This window comes from Mustela erminea, chromosome 2 (genome assembly GCF_009829155.1).
Source record: "Mustela erminea isolate mMusErm1 chromosome 2, mMusErm1.Pri, whole genome shotgun sequence".
Classification (NCBI taxonomy): Eukaryota; Metazoa; Chordata; class Mammalia; order Carnivora; family Mustelidae; genus Mustela; species Mustela erminea.
This window is the reverse complement of record NC_045615.1, coordinates 53,932,742-53,956,964: the sequence shown is the minus strand read 5'-3', so window position 1 is coordinate 53,956,964 and position 24,223 is coordinate 53,932,742. Positions and strand designations below refer to the sequence as shown.

The 24,223-nt window shown below is 37.4% G+C and overlaps 1 protein-coding gene across 9 annotated transcripts in view; it reads right to left on the bottom strand.

Moving 5' to 3' along the window:
• Positions 1-24,223, bottom strand: part of BMPR1B (bone morphogenetic protein receptor type 1B) — a 395,494-nt gene that overhangs the window by 70,102 nt on the left and 301,169 nt on the right. For 2 of the 9 annotated variants that reach the window (XM_032332936.1, XM_032332937.1), the window contains one exon: positions 8,467-8,571. The exons of 3 other annotated variants lie outside the window; for them this stretch is intronic. In XM_032332936.1, coding sequence (XP_032188827.1) covers positions 8,467-8,491 — 25 coding nt within the window. In that variant the 5' untranslated portion in view covers positions 8,492-8,571. Of the gene's footprint in view, positions 1-3,697; positions 3,749-8,466; positions 8,572-13,260; positions 13,391-18,190; positions 18,286-24,223 lie in introns of those variants that run through there. 4 more of the 9 variants (XM_032332935.1, XM_032332934.1, XM_032332938.1 and 1 more) reach the window with 4 other exon arrangements.

The window sequence follows — 24,223 nt, the reverse complement described above, 5'->3', positions numbered from 1 at the left end:
TCGATTAAACTTGTTTTAAATTTCTTTAAAGATTTTATTTATTTGAGAGAGAGGGCAGAATGAGTGAGTGAGAGCACACGCAGGGGGGAGGTGCAGAGGGAGAGGAAGAAGCAGACTCCTTGCTGAGCCGAGAGCCTGATGCAGGACTGGATCCTAGGCCTCTGAGATCATGACCTGAGCCAAAGGCAGACCCTTGACCAACTGAGCCACGGAGGGGCCCCACTTGTTTTAAATTCTACTTAGCAATATTAAATGGGAACAAACTAGGTAGAAAGGCAAAAAGGAATAAACAGAGTGATGGTACCAAACCTTAATTCCATCCTCCATAAGGTATTTTGGGTTGCAGGTGAAGAGAGGAAGCATCAGCACACACAGTATAGTAAGTACTATGACCTCCTCTCTAGAAATCACAAAAAACATGAGTGTTATCCTGAAATCTTACTAGTCTACTCTGAAGAGATGGATTGTCTGACCTTGACTATCATAAACACTTTCTTGTTCCAAACACCTGCAGTTCCTTCTGCTTTAACATGGTATTAATCTTCCCTCATACACTCTTTTTAGATCACTCTTTTTAGATCAGCTAAATTTCTAACATGTACTGAGTTCCTAGGGCCAGAATAAAATCTATTGGTAATTTTGTTACCAACAGAAGTAATGAGTATCTATCTGTCCTTCCTCAGAGAAAGCAATGGCTATTCTACCATAACCTTCTGTCTTTCTCTTTTGTGTTTGTTTCATTTTGTTTTTTAAAGATTTTATTTATTTATTTGACAGATTGAGATCACAAGGAGGCAGAGAGAGAGATGTGGAAGCATGATCCCCACTGAGCAGGGAGCCCAATGTGGGGCTCCATTCCAGGACCCTGGGATCACGACCCAAGCTGAAGGCAGAGGCTTAACCCACTGAGCCACCCAGGCGCCCCTGTTTTTGTTTTTGTTTTCATAAATATCTATAAATATCTATGTGAGAATAACATAGTTATTCTTGCCAAAGATACTGAAGTTCTTTTCATCTGCTAAACAAAAAAGGAATAAGAGGAGACTAAGTAAAAATAAGAATAATTATGTTAAAAATCCTGCTATGTTCAAGGCGCCTGGGTAGCTCAGTTGGTTAAGCATCTGCCTTCTGCTCAGGTCATGATCCCAGGGTCTTGGGATTGAGCCTGGAGCCCTGTGTCAGGCTTTCTGTTCAGCAGGGAGTCTGCTTCTCCCTCTCCCTCTGCAGCACCCCTGCTTGTTCTCTCTCTCTCCCAAATAAATAAATAAATAAATAAATAAAAATACTGACAGGTTCAAAGCAATTTAGGGGTCACAATACTATATATTTGTATACCCTGAATTACTTTATCGGTAAACAATATGGTAGGAAGAAGGGATTTGGCTGGCTCTGTAGGTGGAGCATGTGACTCTTGATCTGAGGGTTGGGAGTTTGAGCCCCACGTTGGGTACAGAGATTACTTAACAGTAAAATCTTAAAAAAAAAAGATGATACCAAGATATGCTTTCTAACCTCCCTTCTACTTCAAACACATTATGGTCCTACATACCTTCTACTTTGCTAGTATCCATTCTTTTTTCATATCTAAAGCATGAAAAGAGGTTATTAAATATTACATTCATAAAATATAAGAATTTCTGTTCTGCCATTTATTAGTTGTGACTGTAGGCAAATTCTTAATTTCCTTTGGTCTCAAACACTTCATGATATTAATATCTACATTTCAAGGAGGTTTTGAGAGGTAATCATTTACAGAACATCTGGGTGGCCAGTCTGTTAAGTGTCTGCCTTAGCTCAGGTCATGATCCCAGGGTCCTGGGATCAAGCCCCACACTGGACTCTCTGCTCAGCAGGGAGCCTGCTTTTCCCTCTGCCTCTGCCTGCTGCCGCCACCTTGCTTGTGATACTTCACAAAAAGTAGACAAGTAGGAGTCTCCTAAAAGTCAGATGCAATGTGGAATCTGAAACCCTATTGATGAAATTTTCATATTCTGATAAATTACAATCTACTGTCTCATGGATAGTTTGAATGGATTTTTTACACATACATGAATATGAAACATGGGCACTGGTTGAAAAAAAAAACTGATTGACTCAGCTAGGCAGATCAGTTCTGTAGATACGGACTTTGCAAAATCCTAATTTTTCTTTGTAAGTTTGAGTTTTATCATTTGGAATAAATACTGTCATTTGTTTTCCTTGAAGTAACGGGCTCACTTCATTCATTTTTGAGGATATGTCTGTAAATACACCTAAAAAACCATAGTTTGTCATTCTTTCTAGTAAAAGTTGTGTTTCATGAAAAAAGTCTCAAAGTAACCACTAATCTTCAGTATGCTGAACAATTTCATTACATATGATCCACATTCTGTCACCCAATAGTAAAAAGACATTGACTCAGAGGTTGGAATTTAATAAAATTAAAAATTTTTACTACTTCATTCAGGATATTATTAATGAAGCTAGCTTTCTTTGTTTGGTGTTTGGTTGGTTGAGTGACTGTTTATTTGGTTGGCGGGTTTGGTGTTTCAGTGGCTGAATGATTGGTGGCTTGTTTTACTATGAGTACATGGCAGTGAAGAATTTAAGAATACAGTTTGGCGTTCTGTGTTGATTTGTGCTAATATTTTGCCAGCAGTTCTACCCACTGTCTCTTTTGCATTATCATTGTAAATACATCATTATTATGTATACACATATTATTATGCTTGCAAATCATACTTTGAGAACTCCCACAGGGGATGACCAACTATTGGCCATCAGAATTGAGACAGAAAACTACACATAGTTTAAAATAAGTTAGGAGATTTTAAGTATGGTGGAAGAGAAAGGAGTTTAAGATGATTTTTAAAAGAAAAAATTAAGAAAACATTGAACTCTTTTGAACTCTAGAGAGAAATTTTCACTTGGAAACACTATATTGTTCACAAAGGTATTATGTATACCAAATGACTGTGAAAGCAATTACTAACGTAAATATATGCTTTAATGCTCTTAATTGGTCTCTAAATGGCATAATTAACGTACAGAACCTTAGCTGACCTAACACCACTTAGATGCTGCCAGTTATGAAATGTTGAAAAGCTCTTCAGAAGAAACGATTCATTAATAGGAGAGTAAAACAAACAGATACAGAAAGCTCACATTCTCAGAAAAGTAATTAAAAAGAGAAAAAGAGTTTTCCAAATGTGGCACTAATTAGTTGGTTGATTTTTGTTTGTTTGCTTTGATTTGGGGTTGTAAGCTGTCACAGGCAGTCTTTTCTGTTTCTGCTGTGTGTTTTGTTTGTTGGTTGGTTGGTTTTCTTTTTCATATCTGAACACCAAAAAAGGCTGAATACAGGGAGACAAGCTTTTCTCTAACTTTCACTACGTTTGTTTATGTCTTGACTTTAACTCACTTAAAGTCGTGATTTCCAAACACCAATCAGTTTTTCCTCCATGCTGCAGAAAACAGCCAATTCTGAATCAAGAAAAGTCAGAGATTTTATATCATGTAAAGGTCTTGAAGAAGGGACACCCTTAGCAGAACATTTTCCCCCTACCTACAAATACTCTATGGAGAAACTCTGAAGGTATCTTTCAAATACGAGGTCTTAAAGGTGCTATTATTTCACACTCTGATGAAATATTTAGAATAGATACACAGTGCATAAGAATAAGAATGACATCTCATCGGTTAACCACAACATCCTCACTTCCTAGTATAGCATGAGGGTCCTCGAACACATGCAATAAAAAAATAAACCGGGTGTGTAGAACAACTCCTCTATCCTGGAAGCTGCAAGGATCATCTGGGAGAATAGATTAACACAAATATTTCACATATATTATGATATGTTATCTCAACTGTGTGTGTGTTCTAACTATGACTGTTACTTGGTAAAATCTCCCCTTTTTAAAATTAAAAACAGCGGCAACTGGATGGCTCAGTCGGTTTAGTGTCTGCCTTCTGCTCAGATCATGATCCCGGTGTCCTGGGATTGAGTCCCGCATCAAGCCCTGCATCTTGCTCAGCAGGGTATCTGCTTCTCCCTCTGCCCCTCCTCCAGCTCATGCCCCCTCTCTTGCTCACTCTCTCTCAAATAAATAAATAAAATCTTTTAAAAAAAGACAAAATAAAATTGAAAAGAAAAATTTAGCTGAATTTTTCTGACACTCTTTTTGCTCCCTAGCCATAAAATTTTCAAACTCAAACACAAGACTTTGACAGAGTCAATTCAACTAAATTTTACTTTAGGTTAAAGAAGAGTATAACACTGGAGCATAGATTTGAGAGGACGGTTCTGAAAGATGTCTCTAATCCCTGCGTAAACTGGACAGAAGAAGAGAGTACATGCCTGGATCAATGCCCAGTTCCACTAATAAGGTGTATGCCTCTGGAAAAATACATTAGTTTATGTAGACCTCCATTTCTCCATCTTGAAAACAGGCATGATAAAGTCTACTTTCACACGGCTGTTGCTAAGTTTAAATGAAGTACTACATAAAGCACGTAGCACAAAAGGCCCAGTGACTGAAACAGAGTAAATGCCCAATAAATGCTAGTTTGCTTCGTTTTACGGAAATCTAGGCTTCAAACTTGACAGTAAACACTCTGGTGTTTGTAACACAGAAAAGCACACACCTTTCACTCCACTACAGAAGTATAAAGCCACTACCAGAATCCACCACCAATTTAAAGACCCACTCTAATTAAGAAATAGACACACACAAATCTATTTTCTAGAGCATGATAAATGAGATACTGGCATTCATCACTTACCAGGGACTACCATAAATGCTGATACTAATTCATATTTCCAATTCTTGGTCAATTTTAGCCACTTTCTCATTTATTATAGAAAATGATTTCACTATTCAGAAAAGACATGTGGAAATTTCATTATCATGGCTCCTGCTAGTACTGATAAGGAAATGTGGTACTGTTAAAGGAAACGGCGCTACAGAACACTGCATCACGTGAAATATATCAATATTACTTATTCATATTTAGGGCTGTTTAGTATGTCATATCAACTTTGCCTTCAAAGCACTTTCCATAAATGTACTTTAACACAGCATGACACAGCATGCCTTGTATACCATATGCAATTCACTTTACATGTTACTGCTAACTGCTAGGTAATACTACCTATTACTCTCTAATGATATTTTATATCTTCATAACATCTTAAACTTCACTAGATACTTACATGAACATATATGTGTGTGTCAGATGCAGAAATTATACACACGTGCATTCTATAACATCCACATAAAGTGTTACTGAAGTTTTAAAACTGGCCGACACGTAATCATTTCCCTCAGCTCTTCCACTGATATATAATCATGTAAAGCCAATAATATAACTTCGCGGGACTCTAATTTCCTGGTTTTTAATAAGAAAAGAGCTTAGAGAACATTTATATAATACAAACACTCACTTTAAAATGTATAAAGACAACCTAAAAATTGTAGAAAACGGCTTGCCAGTTAACACTTTACTGTCTACAAAGGCTATCGCCATGGGCTTTGTATGCTGCACAGAAATAAATAATGCCTGAAATGACTAGCAAATGAAGGAAATACAACTACTATTTATCAAATACTTACCAATTGTTTCATACAATTCTTATCAGAGACCAGCAAGGCAGGTGCAATTATTCCCATTTTTAAAGATTTTATTTTTATTTATTTATTTGTCAGAGAGAGAGGTAGAGTGAGCACAAGCACAAGCAGACAGAGTGGCAGGCAGAGTCAGAGGGAGAAGCAGGCTCCCTGCAGAGCAAGGAGCCCGATGTGGGACTTGATCCCAGGACGCTGGGATCATGACCTGAGCTGAAGGCAGCTGCTTAACCAACTGAGCCACCCAGGTGTCCCAATTATTCCCATTTTTAAATGACTGAGGATCAGAACTGAGATCTTAAGGCCAAGATGAGACTTTCACTACTCCACTTAACTGCTTTAACCAAACCACTCAATAAAAACAGTATTAATAATAATAATAAAAAGGAGAAGGAAGATTACTTATCATCACCATCAGCAGGTGTGAGTAGCTTTGATTTCTTTTCCCCCAACAGCAAGGACAGGACTGTCTACCATGTTCCCTTTGGGCAGAATATGAGCTACTGGCTGGAGCCCCTCCTTTCTATCTCCTTAATCCCTGCCCCTATTTAGTACTACCATAGTACTCTCTGATCTCTCTCCCACTTCTGTAATCTATTATTTGCACTGCTGCCTTCTAAAAATAACAACACACATGCATGAACTCGCAAAACGAAAAAGCTAAAACCAAGTACGCAAAAGCTCTAATGTTTCTAAAGTTCTTAGGAAGGCATTCAAGGCTCTTCATGAACTGGCCCCATCCCTCTTCCCACCCTTATCACCTCTCATCATCTACTCCCTATCCACACCTTACTCTGTGTTCACCATGTTCTTCATACTCGCATTTCTTTGTTCATAATATTCTTTCAGCCTCTAACGGTGTCTCTCTCCTTCACCATCTACGTCACATTGCCCAATCAGAGACACATGCTTCTTTTTCTGATGTTTCCATGGAGATTCACCATGTTGTATATGTTACTCTAACTAAAGTAAGAGTTAGTTGCATGTATATTCCAGCCTATCAAGTATCAAGTATTACTAGTTAAGTAGTATAATTTACTTATAAGTCACTCCGTTAACTATCAATGTGAAAGATTAGTTGTGTGACCTCAGCCAATTTACCTCCAAGAATCTCCATTTTTTATTTGTCAAATGAGGATAATAACAGTATTTGTTCATGCATATATGTAAAATGGTTACAACAATTCCTTAAGCAGAATTTGCCCCCATATAAATGTAAACAATTTCTGTATTATTAGCTGAAATTCATGACCAAGAATTTCATTATTTGATGCTAACAGGCACATTTTTTCATCCAACTCTGATTTTAGCTTTCACAAATCTTCAAAACAAAGTTTTTAAGTATAAAATCTTATTTTTAAAAAACTATATTACTTACTTTGTAACTTTTCACAGTAGTTTATACGAGCAAATATAACCATGATAATAATGGACTAAAAGACAAGCTGACTATAAGCACTTTTTAGAGTATATTGTTAATACAGTCAGAAAGGATTCCTGCAGAACACAAAATAAGCTCATCCCTCCACGCAGAGCACCAGTTCATCCTGAAACTTTACTACTTATACAATGAAATGAGGGTTATAAATTAAGGTAGAACTCTTGGAAAGAGATAAGCCTATTCACTGAACATTTCCATTTCTGCATTCCATTCCATTTCCAAGCCTCCTTGGAAAATACAGAAATAATTAACTGTGCTCTCTCTTTAGCTCTCTAAGCTAAAGAGTTTATACTCCAAAATGAGGATTGGATGGCTAAGAATAATAAAGACAAATTCAACAACATCAAAACTAGAAGTAAATACCCAAGTACACAATAGTCACTGAATGGTAAATGGAATATAATCTAATATCAGGGTCATCACCAATACTGTATCATGCACATATAACCAGTGGAAATGAAACCTCCCTATGATACATCTAGAAAACTGAAAAATAAGTCACAGAAGATCCCCATCATATTCTCAAAAACCTTAAATATATCAATCACTTCTCCAGTAGAAAGTAATTATTAGAAGTAAAAGTTTACTCAGTTATTGTGAAATAGATCTAACTAACACCTTGCATATACTGAGAGGAGCAGATGGTGAAAGCAGTAAAAATTCCAGCGGTAACTATGACTAATTATTATTAAATTTATGAGGCTTGACTTAAAGATAAGTTCTGAGTTAAATAACAGCAACTCAGCATTTCACAAAGACAAATTCAAACTTATGACCTATAGTAAGCAAAGCAGGATGGTAAATTACTTAAGAATAAGTGGGATGTTCTTTAGAGGAATATATTTATCAGCAGAATTACCAAGGTTTGGCTTCCAGGTCACTGCTGACATCTGTTAAGTGTGAAGCCTCCCAGAAAGACAGATGTGGACTGATGTTTTAGAACTTCTCTGCTCATCCCAACACATACTTCTATTTCATATTTAAAATAATGATGAGCCGCATGTAACTTTCTAGGCCCCCATTTGATTTCTAGCTCATGTGTTTCTTTATTTCCATACTACCAAATAACAATGATTTATAGGGAATGACAGCAAAAATGGTGTAACCGCTCTTGCTTCAAAAACCTTGTTGACTGGGGGGCATCTGGGTGGCTCAGTAGGTCAAGCCTCTGCCTTCTGCTCAGGTCACGATTTCAGGGTCCTGGAATGGAGCCCTGCATCAGGCTCTCTGCTCAGCAGGTAGTCTGCTTCCCTGTCTCTCTCTCTCTCTCTCTGCCTGCCTCTCGGCCTACTTGCAATCTCTTTGTCAAATAAATAAATAAAATCTTTTTAAAAAAGAAGCTTGTTAACTTTAGCAATTTCTCATTCATAAAAGACTGTGCTTTTGAAAGTGAGTAAATGTATATTTAGGCATTCTTACTTTCTGTGGATTGTACTTGGACCATGAGAATAGCTGCAGTCCAAGGTAGCTACAAATGGCCGGACAGGAAGCCTTGGGGTACTGGGAATGAAGAATGGAGAAAATCTGAAATGAAAAAAGAAAGTTGAGTGCTACCCATCAGAAGTGAGGATTCATTCACTAACTATTCTTACAGCACCTCAGCCTGAGGAAACAAAGACCTTCCCCAAGGCCCTAAAACAAGGGCCAAAGTAGTGTAAATTGAAAGGAAAGATTTCTCAAGGCCAAGAAAACCAGTGTGCCAGCACAATTTTAAGTGTTTTTCATGCATTAACTCAGGTGCTTTGTCAAACAAGCTAATGAGTCCTATAGCACCACTCTCCCCACCCCAAACTGCAATGCAGACACTGAGGCACTGACAACTTGCTGGAGGTCATAAAGCTAGAAAGAGTTGAAACTGAAATTTAAACACAAAAATGTCTGACTCCAAAATCTGATCTACACATTATTTGACATATAAAAGCAGGGTTTCTGACTATCTTCAGAAAACAAGCCAAAAATTACTCACTAAGACAAGAGTCTATACAAAATGAAAGTCATTGTGTAAAAATAAAACACGTCTATTATTTTCAAACTACTTTCTTTAAAAAATCTGCATCCATTTGCAGTGTTTCTGACCTGACAGTTCACAACAATGAAAGAGAGATGGGAGTTTCTCCTTGCTACCACATTCTGCTTTGGCCTTAAAAGTGTTTTTAACTCTTTTCTTTTAAAGTGAAATGTTAATGAGTCCTTAATTGTCAGAGGACTTCATAAATATTCATTAAACATCAAGAGAATTTCTGTTTCCTTTCCCGAAAAGCTAAAAGAGAAAACAGTTAAGACTTCAAAATGGAATAAGCATGCACAAAGTCTAAGCGGATTTATAAACTTTTGGTTTTGTCTTAGATGTTTATCTGAGTCATTCACATCATTAGAAAACTTAAAAAAAAATTTCTTAGTGTAGAGATACTTGGATACTTTTATTTTTGCTCTTATAAGAAGTTCTCCAGAGTATCACCTCTGTTGGAGATATTTCCATTTTTATCTTTCATCTACTTCTGAATGATCCAAAACATTTCACCAACTCTTCACACTGCCTTCTGCACCACTGAACAGTAAAATGGTTATGATGATGGGAGGAAATGATTTTGATCTAAATCAACAGGGCAGGCCCAACTATTATGAAAGTGCCACAAACCTTCTTCATTAAAAAAAAAAGGGGGGGGGGGGAGAAGGTTTTCACATTAGATTTGAGTCTTCAAAGAAAGCACTGCCGAAGTCCTGTATTTTACACCAATCCTACACAGCAGTCAGGGAATATTATCACACAAATAGCTTCCTCCTGATGAAGCCAAAACCTCAAATATTTCCTAGGTGCCAAAGTAAGGAGATGACCACCAGGTATCAAGGCAAGACCAGTGTTCCCAAGGTCACCTCGGCAAATACAGAAGGCCTGGCAAGTCAAATATTAACTCACGAGAACAAATCTCTCCAAAACCCACCACATCTGATTCTTACTAAAGCAGGCTAAAAAATTACCTATAAAAGAAGAATAAATAATGTTTGCTATTTTCAGACGTACAGCAACAATTTTTCCCCTTTTCTCTTAACATTTCTTTTACATCCTCAACCAAGAGAGATAAACATATAGCTTTCTATAAAGCTATGTCTATAAAGTCTATGCATTACGAAAGTAGCTATCTTGTCATTAACCTTGTAACTATAAATAAGAGACTACACCAGTCACATTTGGAGAAAATAAGACATTGATGTCGAGAAAATTAGAATGTTTTCTTAATGGAGTCCCTAGTTCTAAAATTTCTAACATGAGCCAAATTCAGAATTATTAAATCATTTAAAGGTTTTTAACTTTTAAATTTAAAAACAATCAGATTTTTGTTTTGTATTTGACTCTAAAGTGTCTAAATAAGCCAAATACACTTATAGATTCTTTTTTTTTTTTTTTATCTTTTCAGCATTCCAAGATTCATTGTTTATGCACCACACCCAGGGCTCCATGCAATGCTTGCCCTCAGACTCACCCATCCCCCTACCTCCTCCCCTCCAAAACCCTGTTTGTTTTTCAGAGTCCACAGTCTCTCATGCTTTGTCTCCCCCTCCTATTTACCCCAATTTACTTTTCTTTTCCTTTTCCATGTTATTCCTTATGCTCCACAAGTATGTGAAACCATATGATTGACTATCTCTGCTTGACTTATTTCACTCGGCATAATCTCCTCCAGTTCCGTGCATGTTGATACAAAAGTTGGGTATTCATCCTTTTTGATGGACGCATAATACTCCCATTGTATATATGGACCATTATCTTCTTTATCCATTCCTCTGTTGAAGGGCATCTTGGCTCTTTCCACAGTTTGGCAATTGTGGCTATTGCTGCTATGAACACTGGGGTACAAATGGCTCCTCTTTTCACTGCATCTGTATCTTTGGGGTGAATACCCAGTAGTACAATTGTAGGGTCATAGGGTAGCTCTATTTTTAATTTTTTGAGGAATCTCCACACTGTTCTCCAAAGTGGCTGCACCAACTTGCATTCCCACCAACAATGTAAAAGGGTTCCCCTTTCTCCGCATCCTTTCCAACACCTGCTGTTTTCTGTCTTATTAGTTTTGGCCATTCTAACTGGTGTAAGGTGGTATTTCAATGCCATTTTGATTTGAATCTCCCTGATGGCTAATGATGATGAACATTTTTTTCATGTGTCTATTAGCCATTTGTATGTCTTCTTTGGAGAAGTGTCTGTTCATGTCTTCTGCCCATTTTTTGACATGATTATTTGTCTTGCATGTGTTGACTCAGAGGAGTTCTTTATAGATCTTGGATATCAGCACTTTGTACTGTCATTTGCAAATATCTTCTCCCATTCCATGGGTTGCCTCTTTACTTTGTTAACTGTTTCCTTTGCTGTGCAGAAGCTTTTGATCTTGATGAAGTCCCAAAAGTTCATTTTGGCTTTTGTTTCCTTTGCCTTTGGAGACATGTCTTGAAAGAAGTTGCTGAGGCCCATGTTGAAGAGGTTTCTGCCTATGTTCTCCTCTAGGATTTTGACAGATTCCTGCCTCACGTTGAGGTCTTTTATCAATTTTGAGTTTATCTTTATGTATGGTGTAAAAGAATGGTTGAGTTTCATTCTTAAAAAGACAGTCTCTTCAATAAATTGTGTTGGGAAAACTGGACACTTATCGATTCTTAAAATAGTCATTGCCTTGTATTTCTCACTCCCTGAAATCTGGATGGGACTGGGTCCAGATGGGATAAAGGCAGTCCTTACATACTCATAAGAATATAAAAAGCTATACTCTGTGGCTAAATAATTGTGTTTATAAGGATGCTCCTTGCTTTTTCAAATAAAAAAATAAAATCTAAACTTTGTTAACCTACCATGTCCAGTAAACGGAAACACTGTATACTGCCTGAATTCAGAAAGACATAGCACAAAATAGCTCACAATTGTGATATAAGAATAAAATAATGCAACTTGGGGACAAAAAAAAAATGCAAAAGAATGTTTTTTGTGCTATCTACCAGATGAGTTTTTTAACAGAGTAAGTTTATATTGATTCATTACTTTATAATTATACTACCAACTTCATGAGTATATATTTTGACATAAACAAATAAAAAAGGAATAAAAAAGAAAAAAACAAGTATATGCTTTTCTTAATGTCTATTTAATAATTTAAAATTCAGAATAAGAAATTCAATTTTAGTCCCACGTAGTTTGCTTCAATATACATGAAAAATGTCTTGGGAAAGAATGTAAACACTCCAAAAACTTGTAGGTTTTTTTTTTCTTGATTTTATAATACTTTATTTTGGTCTTACTAAGGGTTACCTGCCCCCTGTCTTCTATTTTAGATTCTCAGAATGTCTTAATTTACGCTGAATCTACAAAGCTATGTTTAAAATGTTTATTGATTAAATGAATTTGAATAGATTTAATATAAATTATTGTGATAGTTAATTTTAAGTTAATATTAAGATAGTTAAATTTAAGGGCACACCTTGACTCAGGGTCAAGGGGTGCCCAGATATCTGGTCAAACATTATTCCAGTATTTCCAAGAGGGTATTTTGGGATGAGCTTAGCACTTACACTGGCATACTGTGTGAAGCAGATTGGCCTTTCTAATGCGAATGAGCCTCACCTAATCAGCTGAACACCTAAATAGGACAAAAGAGTGCACTCTCTTCCAAGTAAGAGAGTTCTTCCTGCCTTCAAGCTGAGGCAGGTTTTTTCTGCAAGCAAACTCAAAGTGAAACATCGGGTCTTTTGAGATCTCAAGCTTGCCCAGCTTTCCAAAGGGAACTACACCACTGGTTCTCCTGGGTCTCCAGCTTCCAACTACACATCTTGGGACTTGGTTCTGGTGCTACAAAGAACGCTAATACAGTTTTTGTTCATTTTCACAGTTTCCGTCAATACCCAGGCTTCTTGTAAGTAAATATGAAAGGTTCTTTTAATTAAACATGAAGTCTCTAGGTCCTCGAATGGTTCTTAGAATTTCTTCCAGCTAATGAAGAATTATAATTTCACTGTCAGCAACACAGCTGAAATCTCATGTAAGTATTCAGAATCTATGCTCTACTGATAGCAAGTTAATGTCTCTGTGCCCTGGGGAGTATCCAATCATGCTAAGACTATGAGATCTTTACCATCTTATTATTGTAATGTAAAGTGTCAACATGAGATTAAATAGCAAGGATTCAATTCAAATAACAAGATTTTTGTCCAAAACTAAGGTGTACTCACCAACTATAAGATGATCACAGATCAGATGTGATTTTGTTTTCATTTCTGTAAATTTCCTTGGGCAGTATCTTTCTCATCCCCACTGGCCTAGAGATTTGTATATAGCAATCTTTTCCAGTAGTGTTGGCCCCTTGGGAAATCAAATTGTTTAATAAACTTCTAGGTTGAAGACCAGTTCCAAACACTCAACTCTCTACTAAATAAGGTAATAAAAAGCACCAGAGGTATAAAAGCTATTGGCAAAAATCTAAGTTTCAAAATACATGAAAAATGTTGGTGAAGAACATACCCACATAAAATTTATATTACTAAACAGACAAACATATACCAGAAATCTTACTTGAAACATCTAGACATTTTTTATTACATGCATTCTGGATATTTTACTAAAGAACTTACTCATTTCCGGTGAGTAAAGGGGGAAAAAAGTACTTCAACATGTTTTCAATAAAAGAAGATGGCTGTGAAAGTAAAATAAGGGGTTTGAGGCTGGCCAGGACAAGCTCAAGGTAAATTCTTTTTACTCCAGAGGTACTCAGACACTTCATCCTAAGATAAATGCCCTTTTCATTCTTTCAAAATGTGCCAATAAAAATGAATCAAGGAGATGATTTTTTTTTCTCTTTTTCAAGGTTTTCTCATTCTCATCTTTTTCTAAAATAATCAAGGAAAGAAATAGTGACCATAGTTAAGAACTCCTCTGCTTATATAGGAACGCAGAGGAATAAATGTGTTTTCCTTGTTTGATTTTTGTGAAGGTACTACCTCAAGTTACAACTCCCTTATTAGCTCTAGTTAATTCCCAAGTACACTTTTCTGAACTCCAGTCCTACCCAGTCAAAGGACTCTTGGGTCTCTAACATTTCATGCTAAGCAGTCTTGCTGGTACACCAAACTCAACATATTTAAATATGAAGTTCTCCTTCCTCTTTCCTGAAACCTCTACATCCTATCACCTCCCTAAGTCTGCTCCACCTTCCGCATCTCTCTGATGACTCTGATGAGGCCACCGTCCTCCCACTGCCAAAACCAAAACCCAAGATACTGCGTAGAGGCCTCCCTCTCTCTTATCTGCCATACACAATCCATCCACAACACAATCATTCTACTCTTCTAATTTTTCTGTCATCTTTTCTTAACTCTCCACTGATGCCCTTAAAAGATGACAAGTGCAGCCCTCATCATTTCTTACCTGGTTGCCTGCCATAAGCTCCTAATCTCTGTTCTCTAGACCTATCTTCCTTCAACCATCTTTACATTTTTCTAAAATACTTCTACTTTCTAAAATATTCATTCATTCCCTTGCATAACACAATAGTTATTTATTGAGCACCTACTGCGGACCAAGGCTCTGTGGTGGGCCCAAGGATGGAACAGTGGAAAGAAACAGACACAACTCCCTGCCCCAACAAAGCTTATAGTTACCAGATAGAAAGAGAGAGTAAGCAAAATAAACCTAAAAGCATATTAACTATGCTAGGTGCTGTGGTGAGAAACAAAGCGCAGAAGGAGGACAGAATATGCTGGGAGTGGCTGTTACTTTAAAGTGGATGGTCAGAATGTCCTCACTGCGGAAGTAATTTTTGAGAAGGGGGGGAGCTATGAGGTGGGAGAGTGCTCTAAAGAGAGGACAGAGCAAGCAAGAGCTCTGAGCTGGAAGGGCAGCTGGAATCCTTGAGGAACAGGAGGTACCAGCTTATCCTGCACCAGGAAGACTAGTAGGAAATGAGGTCAGAAAGGAAGTGGGGGCAGATCCTAGAGGTCTTGCTGGATAAAACACTCATTCACTGTCCTGAAAAAAGATTATGGAGGGCCAAAATAAAAGTACCAAGCCAATTAAAAAACTGCTGTTTTCTTGTTGAGACAAGCACTAACTGTGGTTTGATGGCTGGTAGTGGCAGAGCTGACAGGAAGTGGTCTGGCTGAAGATACATTTTGAGGGTACTGCCATGACGTTAGTCTCCCAGAAAGGTAGCACCTAGGACAACTGTGTGCTCAGAGGTAGTTTACTTGGGAATGTCATCCCAGGAAAGAGGAGTAAAGACCCAGGCTAAGTCGAGAGGGGAAAAAATGGCGATTTGAGAATGAGTTATCTAGTTCACCCACACTAAAAGTATTATGACATGAGTTTCAGCTTATCCATCCTGGGGAATGATGAAGTACTTCTCCCTCAGCTCCTGTCCCCCATTGGTCATGTCTGGCTGCCCACAGTTGCAAGAGGATTCTGAAGTGGTACACAGGGATGCACAAGAGAGACATTATTAAAGTAACTGTCGGATGCACTGTATGTTTTATACGAGAGATAATGAAAAGTTAAGGATAATACCAAAGGTCTTTTCCCAATAGATTATAAGGATGGAACTGCCATTAACTGAAAGGGAAGACAATGGGAAATATGATTATGTTAATTCCTCTTTCAAAGCCAGTCATGGATCTACACAATCCACTGGAAGAATATATATGCTTCCTGAGCTGGGTCCACACACCCCCACATCTTCCGTCCCCTGCTTACAATCTCGAATTAGCCACTCACTACCCCTCACCTCCAATTCAGTAGTTAACACTAAACTCGGCCATCCTATGGTTACCCCAAGCCCTCCTCGGTCTCTGAGATTTTGGTCACATTGGTTCCCTCTGTGTGGAATCTCTTCACTTCCTTTATTTGCCCAGATAATTCCCTATTAACCTTTAGTTGCCAATTTAGTTGTTACCTCCTTTCAGTCAGATAGACATCTATTTGTTCCCAAAGTATTCATTGTATTTGTCTGCCTCCCCTCCAGAATGTGACCAGGGAATATTTTCCTTGAGCTCACAGAGCACAAGACAACACTGGAAGATACTAAGTGTACAATAAAAGTATGATAAATGAAGGTATAAATTAATGGCTTCTCCAAGTCACTGTATATTTATTTATATTTAGCTACAATATCCATGCCTCAAACCATCTTTCCATATTAACTATTTCAATATTTTAATATACCATCTCATCTTCTGAGACAATGAAAATTATGCCCAAAGTCATATCAGTATTTAGTAGTGGGTCAACAATAAAATTCAATTTTTCTGATTCCTATCAGAAAAGGCTCCTGCTTTTTCCCTCCAAATCCTGGATAGGACCTAAGTTTAATATGTTCTAAGATATATTATGGGATTAGGTTGCTAAAGAGTAGAAATACCTACTGCATTTTAATACCAATTTACCATTTAAACATAAAAATAAGACCATCTGGAAGTAAAAGAAAATTTTTCTAGAGAATCTTAAATCTTAATGACTCTTAAGGAGAGGTATAATATAATCTGATTTTATGCAGTTGGCCCCAAGTCAGCAGACTTATAGGTAAAAGAACTTTTTCAACATGTCTATTATGTACAGGACTAAATGATATATTTAGCTAATACTATTCATACAAAACAGAGACCAGCAAACTTCTAATAGTAACTTCTTGGCTTCATTCCATTTTAATTCTGATGGAAAATGTGAGCACATTAGTTTTAGATTCAATATAAGTTTCTATCCGGTAACCTTGGCCGACTAGATTTTCTAAACCTAGTCCTTCTCACTTGGAACAAATGTGTTATTCCAGAAGATGCCAACACATCATGTGTTACTGATACATAATGAGATTAAGAGGAAAAATGAAAACACTTAAAATGCAAAACATACTTGGGAAAGAATTACACAGTAAAGTGACCCAGGGAATGCCCTCAGCAATTTTCTGAAATTATTTGGATAATATTTTCAGGATTTAAGAGTACACCTAGATCTTATTAAATCTGTAATATGTTCTAAGTTTAGGGAATAGAATGGCATACAAAAGAAAGCATCATTCTATAATTTCCAGTGAATAAAAATCACTTGTCTGAAACTTCTGAAGTCCTACTAAGTCATTAAACAACTCTCAGATTAAGTTACAAGAAAGTACAAACTAATATACCCTTCTGAGATATGTGAATTAAATGAGATCACCAAACATTGTGGCATTTTTATACTTTCTAAACTAAAATTCCTTTTTTAAAAATTGTGTTATGTTAGTCACCATACAGCACATCATCAGTTTTTTGTTTTTTGTTTTTTAGATTTATTTATTTATTTATTTGACAGAGAGACATCACAAGTAGACAGAGAGGCAGGCAGAGAGAGAGGGAAGCAGGCTCCCTGCTGAGCAGAGAGTCCTATGCGGGACTCGATCCCAGGACCTTGCGATCATGACCCGAGCCGAAGGCAGAGGCTTAACCCACTGAGCCACTCAGGAGCCCCACATCATTAGTTTTTGATGCAGTGTTCTGTGATTCATTATTCGCAGGTAACACCCAGTGCTCCATGCAATCCTACCCATCACTAGGCTCACCCATCCCCCCCATCCCCCTCCCTTCTAAAAGTCTCTGTTTGCTTCCTGGAGTCCATAACTAGAAAAGCAAGGCAGAAGACTTTACTATCTAACTAAAACACTCGTCACTCCATAACTGTGCTCACAGATCATCCACAAATTTCCACTGCATGTGGGATAAAGTTCAAGTTTACTCACCAGCAACATAATGTAGTCCAGTGGTTCTCAAATTTTAGCCACACATCAATATAACCTGGAGGGCTTGTTGAAACACAGATGTCTGGACCCATCGCCTGAGCTTTTTAATTCCATCCAGCTGGGGTAGGACCCCAAAATTTACATTTCCAATAGGTTCCCATGTAATGCTGAGGCAGGGACCACAATGTGAAAACCACTATCCAGCAAAAATCTAGTTTTTGTGTACTAATGGCCACACCCCCACATAAAATTTACATCCTTTGATTTTTGTTTAAACTGTTCCAAATGTTCTTATATTTATGGGCTCTGAAGTTAAAAGAAAGAACTCTTACTTAACCTGTACTCTACAGGGCAACTGCATTTCAACTTTATTTAAATGTTGCCCTAACTATAGTCCAACTTACCCTGAATCAGCTTCAGCATCACTTGTTATTCAGACTCTGATGCACAAACCTCAAGGCCCAGAGGTCGTTTTCCCGCCCTCATGATGGTCATGGCCCTGAGTGGGAGAAGCATGAAACAATATTCTGGGAAAATGTTTTTGTTATGACTATGAGCTCCTCCTATCTGAGAAGGGCTTGTCAGTGTGGGCAATTTCCCAACCTCTCTAAAACCCCATGACCGGAAAGACATTTCTGCTACGTTAACAAGTAGAAAAGGAATGGGCACCTCTGATATAGGCATGAGCCCTCCTGGACTATAGGCATGTTCTCTTTCCCCCAAGCCAATCTTTTAATCTACGTAGGGAAAGTTCATGATAAAGGCTCATAAGCGAACTAAGAGATTCCCACAAGACCCAGACTCAGAATTATGAACAGCAGCTGTCCCAAGAAGATAAGTTTTTCCCTTAATTGAGTAAACAGGGTTGCAGGTGGGCTACTCTGCTACATTTTTAGCAAAGGAAATGTGATCTGATTTTAACTAGAATGAATAGTACTTCTTAATCACAAGGAATTTTTCTCATAAACCTACTAATAAAATGGCAAAACTGTCTCACTAAAATTCAGATTTCAGAGATAATATATTATTATAATTGAAACCAGGAAAAGCAAACAACAGTCAGTATAGGAGCCCTACTACAACATTTCATTTGTAGAAAGTATTCTCTGGAGTCAAGGTCTTTAATTATCAGGGAAAAGGAAAATCCATTACGCTTTCTAGTTAAAAGGGGGTGGAGTAGATATGTACTTAATTTTGTTTCTAGTTATCTTTTTTGTTATATAAAATTCCACAACTATACAAAAAAAGTCAGAGACTACTGGGTTCTTAAAACTAGTTTTTATAAAATCTTAACAGGTTTTTTATCACCACAGAATAAAATATTATAAAGCCAAATGAGCCCCTTCTTCCTTATTCCACTCTCTCAATTTTGCTACTTATCACCCCTATGAAGGAGCTTTACAGAAATATAATCCACATACCAAAAAATTCACCCATGTAACATGTTCTGGGAAATGCTTTTTAGTATACGTACAAAGTTGTACAACCATATCACAGTCTCATTTTAGAACATTTTCATTATCCCCAAGGTAAGCACCATACCCATTAGCAGTCACTCCCCATTCTTGACCCCAGTCTCCCACCCAGGCAACTTATGGTTACTAATTTGCTTTCTAGCTATCTAGCATTACCTATTCTTGACTTTTGATAGAAATGGAACAATACAATATATGGTCTTTGTTTCTGGCTTCTTTCATTTAGTATAATGTTTTCCAAGTTTATTCATGTCACAGCATGTATCAGTTCTCCATTTCTTTTCCACTTCTTTTCACTGCTCAATAATATTGTTAAACAGATAAACAACAGTCTATCCATTCATCAACTAATGGACAGCTGGGTTGTTTTCACTTTTTGGCTATTATGAATAATGTCGTTATGAACATCTGCATACAACTTTCTTGTGGGCACTAGTTTCTCATTTCATTTAGGATATGTACCCAGGAGTGAAATTTCTGGGTGACAAGGTAACTAAATGATTAACCTTTTGAGGAAATGCCCAACTGTTTTACAAAGTGACTGCACCATTTTATATCCCAGAAGTAGTGTATGAGGGTTCCAAATTCTCCACATCCTTGATACCTGTTATTATCTTTTTTGTTACAACCATCTGAGTGGAAGTAGGATCTCATGGCATTTTGAATTGAATTTCACCTATACCTAATGATATTTAGCTTCTTTTCATGTGATTATTGATCACTTGTATATATTCTTTGGGGAAAAATCTGTCCAGATCCTTGCCCATTTTTAAATGGGGCTAATAATCTTTTTCCTATTAATTTGTAAGAGTTCTTCATATAACCTGGACACAAGTTCATTATCAGATACATGATTTGCAAATGTATTCTCTTTTTCTGTAGGCTTATTTTTTCATTTTCTTGATTGTGTGCTTAGAAGCATGATTTTTTAATTAGTGAGATCAATTTTATTATTTTTTATTGTCACATACTTTTGGTGCTACATCTTAAACTATTGCTTAATCTTATGAATATTTCTATATAATTATTCTCTAGATCAATAAATATTTCATTCCTCAATATGATCGAAACTATATTCCAACTAATAGTGATAAGAATTCCCATTTATCTGCATCATTGCCAAATCTTGGTAATCTCAGACTGTCAATTATTTTGCCAATTGACTATAACTTGGTAGCAGACATTTCACAAACTGAATAAGAATGCTGACAATTGTATCCTTGAATTTGTGAATTATAAGATTGCAAATGAAGTATATCAGTGACTATTATACTTTAAGAATGCTGCTTTCTTCTTTACCCCTAAACAATTCTTTTTTTTTTTTAAAGATTTTATTTATTTATTTGAAAGACAGAGATCACAAGTAGGCAGAGAGGCAGGGAGAGAGAGAGAGGAGGAAGCAGGCTCCCCGCAGAGCAGAGAGCCCGATGTGGGGCTCGATCCCAGGACCCTGGGATCATGACCCGAGCCGAAGGCAGAGGTTTTAACCCAATGAGCGACCCAGGCGCCCACCCCTAAACAATTGTTATGATTTTTTATATAATATAGTAATGATTCACTGAAAGCCATGGGAATAAGAAACAAGGAATCCAGACTAAGAACTAACATTATAGAACTTTTGGAGGGTAGTTTTGCTCAAGTATCTTGAAAGTACAAATACGTGATATGAAATCCTCAGCAGATCTTTAAAACCCCTTATGTAGCAAATACAAGAATCCAAACCAAGCTACAGGACAAATGACCAAATATTTTCATTCCATTTGAAAGAAAAAAAAAAAAAACCAAACCCAGTCTGGATTCTCAATTACTGAAGAAACAGTCAGTGGAGAGGTAGAAAAATTATGATAAACACCACAGAAATTTTACCTGGTAAAGACAGCTCATCAATTATTCTAAAACATTCTACAACAACAGTCCAAAACCATAAAACCAAATGTGTAAATCTAAAGGATCCCAGTACAAATGACATCTTACAATGGGAAGGAACAATGACCTTGTAATTTTAGCATTAAGAAATAAATCTGTAGAAGTGTTAGCCCTCACTCTCAAGGTGTAAAGCTGCAGATCACATTTCTTGTTTGCACTAACAGCTACTCAGGATAGTTTACAAGTAATCTCTAGCTTAACATTTGCCGGAAATCTTGGGAAGAAGAATAAGAAAAGGATGCCCCATTCTTCAATGCAGGATGCAAATTTTTTTTTCTAAAAAGTAACTCAAACTTCTTCCTAACTTTGTCTTCTCACCTCAGATGGCAAGGTATGGTGGCTCAGAACTGTGGATAATTTGCAATTCCATAAGCACAAAGTTAGGACATTCGAAAAGTGGTTGAATATCGAGTACCTTTTATATATTAGCATGTATTTCAATAAATAGGAAAACTAAAGTGGAGGTCTTTGGTTCTGGAGTTTTATCCATACTCTGAAATACTCATGGTGGGGGGAGTATGTATTTTTATAATCTATTTCTTAAATAAAATGTTCATATGGCAAAGGCTTCATTTCAACCCTCTAAACATTCAGTCTGAACAGCAAATTTAGACATCAAATTTAAATGTTGTTCCCAAAAGAACACAAACTACACCTGGAAACCCAAGTTCTGGTTCTGGCTCTAGAAGTGACAGACTTTCGAAAAGTAATCTGACAACTGCGTGCCTCACTGCCCTAAGCTGTGAAAATGGGAAAACACAAGAAGGGCGTTAAAATGAACAAGGTCTTTTTAAAATGTAGGGGCCTGTAACATATATTTCTTCTGGGTTTACTTTAGATTGGGCAGATGTTTGTTTATATAATGGCACTTTATTTTCTGTTAAAGGAAACCCTCGGCTCCATCATCCCAAACACAAACTACTTCCGTTCTTACATGAAAGGAAATTCCTTTTCAAGGTTCATAGTACATTAGAGACAGCTGCATGGCTGAGCTTCCTCCAGAAACTTTAAAAAGCTGCAGATGTAGCCCATGCATGACATGGATCATGGAATGAGACAATCTGAAGCATTCAGATTGCCCCTTCTCTTACCCTCTTTCAATGTTATATTTGCCGAGCTGTTGCTCGCCTACATTAAGTGGGAGTGTGTGTGTGTGTGTGTGTGTGTGTGTGTGTGTTTATTTTAAATCAAGTCCCTGAGAGAAGGCAGGAGCTCTCTAAAGTGACTATCTTGAGTGCTAATTTCCAAAGCAAGATAAGGTAAAAAGTACATTTCCAGTTAATGACATTCTAACAACAGACAGTCACTACCTATTAGCTTCCAAAGAGGCAATCCTCACACCAACCACACATTCCCTGGCTGTTTCCATATAGCCCTGGAACTCAGAAGTGTTTGTCTGGAAAACTCAATTCTGAACTAAGAACCAGCAAAAGAAGAACACTAAACTATGATCATTAAGAATTCTGGTATGGAACTTTTTCAGCAAAAGCAAAGGAGAGAGTTATGACTCAGTTTGTGTTCAGAAAAGTCCCCCAGACCTCTATATGGCCAAAAGACCAACTATCTTAATTGGGAATAACATGCTGAATGTAACTGGAGGTGCATACAGGGCTCAGGAGTGACCATGCTCTGAAACGATTTCCAGGAACCTACCGGGTGTCCAGTGACTTTTTTGGAGAAAAAAATTAATTAATGCATCTGAGAAAGAAACCAGAAATTTGGGAGTCTCATTTCTGTTTCCCTCTCCCAGAAATCCTTCTGGAGCATTCCAAGTAAGTTAAGACTTGATATCCCTTCATCATTAGGAGCACAATTTTACTAGTGCTAGAACAACTGCTTGATTAAACAACAGGTCCCAGTAATATAACATTTCCTGAAAGAACAGTTACACTGGATATGTGGTTAAGCCATTTTTGAAACAAATTCTGAAAATTCCTTTCAAATACACATTACTAAAATGGGTTCTTCTTCTGGTCAGAAAAGGGAGTTTAGAGGTTCTGTCTGTAGGTAAAGAATGAACTGAAATTTGTTAACTCCAATCCAGTGTTTCCCGGACTCCTTGAGGTAGCTTCATCAACTGCACCTTTCTGGGCTCAGTTCTGAGATATTTGGCTTAGTAGATCTGGCATAGGGTGGAAGGAACTGCATCTCAAAAATGACTCCGTGATTCTGATGTAGGCAGTATGGTGAACCACCCCATGAGGAAAACTGCAGACTCCTTGTTTCTCAAATGGATGACTGAACATTGCTCACGGGTTCATCCTCAAGAGCCACTGAGCGGCCTCCAGTGGGCGCGCTCTGAAACACCTGCGGAAACCCTCCAGTCATGCCCGAGAGAGGCGGAATATCACCTGATTCTGAATTCAGGTCCCTTCCACCACACTGCACCAAGCTGCCACAGAAAAAACACATTGGCCAACTGCTATATTATTGTTGGCAAGCACCAGAATTTGCTCAAAACCTCTGCAAATGAAACCCAGCTGCTTAAGCTCAATACCAGATGTCTTCTACAATGTGTGGCTTTGATAGATTAAATTGAGCATAAGAAAGAGATGAAATATACGAAAATCTAATTTGCAAGATGTTTGTCATGAAGTCTGTGGAACAAAAAAAGACGGAAAATTATATTTTTCAATGCAAGAGGTTAAGTGGGGAAGATTAATAATATGCATAATAGCTGCTAGAATGCATGTTACGGATAAACGGTTAGTGTACGTTCACAAAATCCACACCAAACGCCATCTCCAGAAATGCCCACTGAGAGAATGTCATGTGTCTGTGAAATCACATGATTGAGCACGAGCATCCTTCTTCCTTTAGAACCACTCCCCAATTTGAACACATTTTCACTCAGGGCCTAGGAAATTAGGTAGGAAATATTTAGTGATATTCTCTGATTTCAATAAACTGTAATAATCCTGCAAAAACATCCATATAAGAAACACATGTGTGTGGCTACGTATATATGTAGAGGTAAAAAGGCAATTTGTTTAGCAGCCTCAGTTAAGTGACCTCCCCCCACCGCCGCCTTTCTGC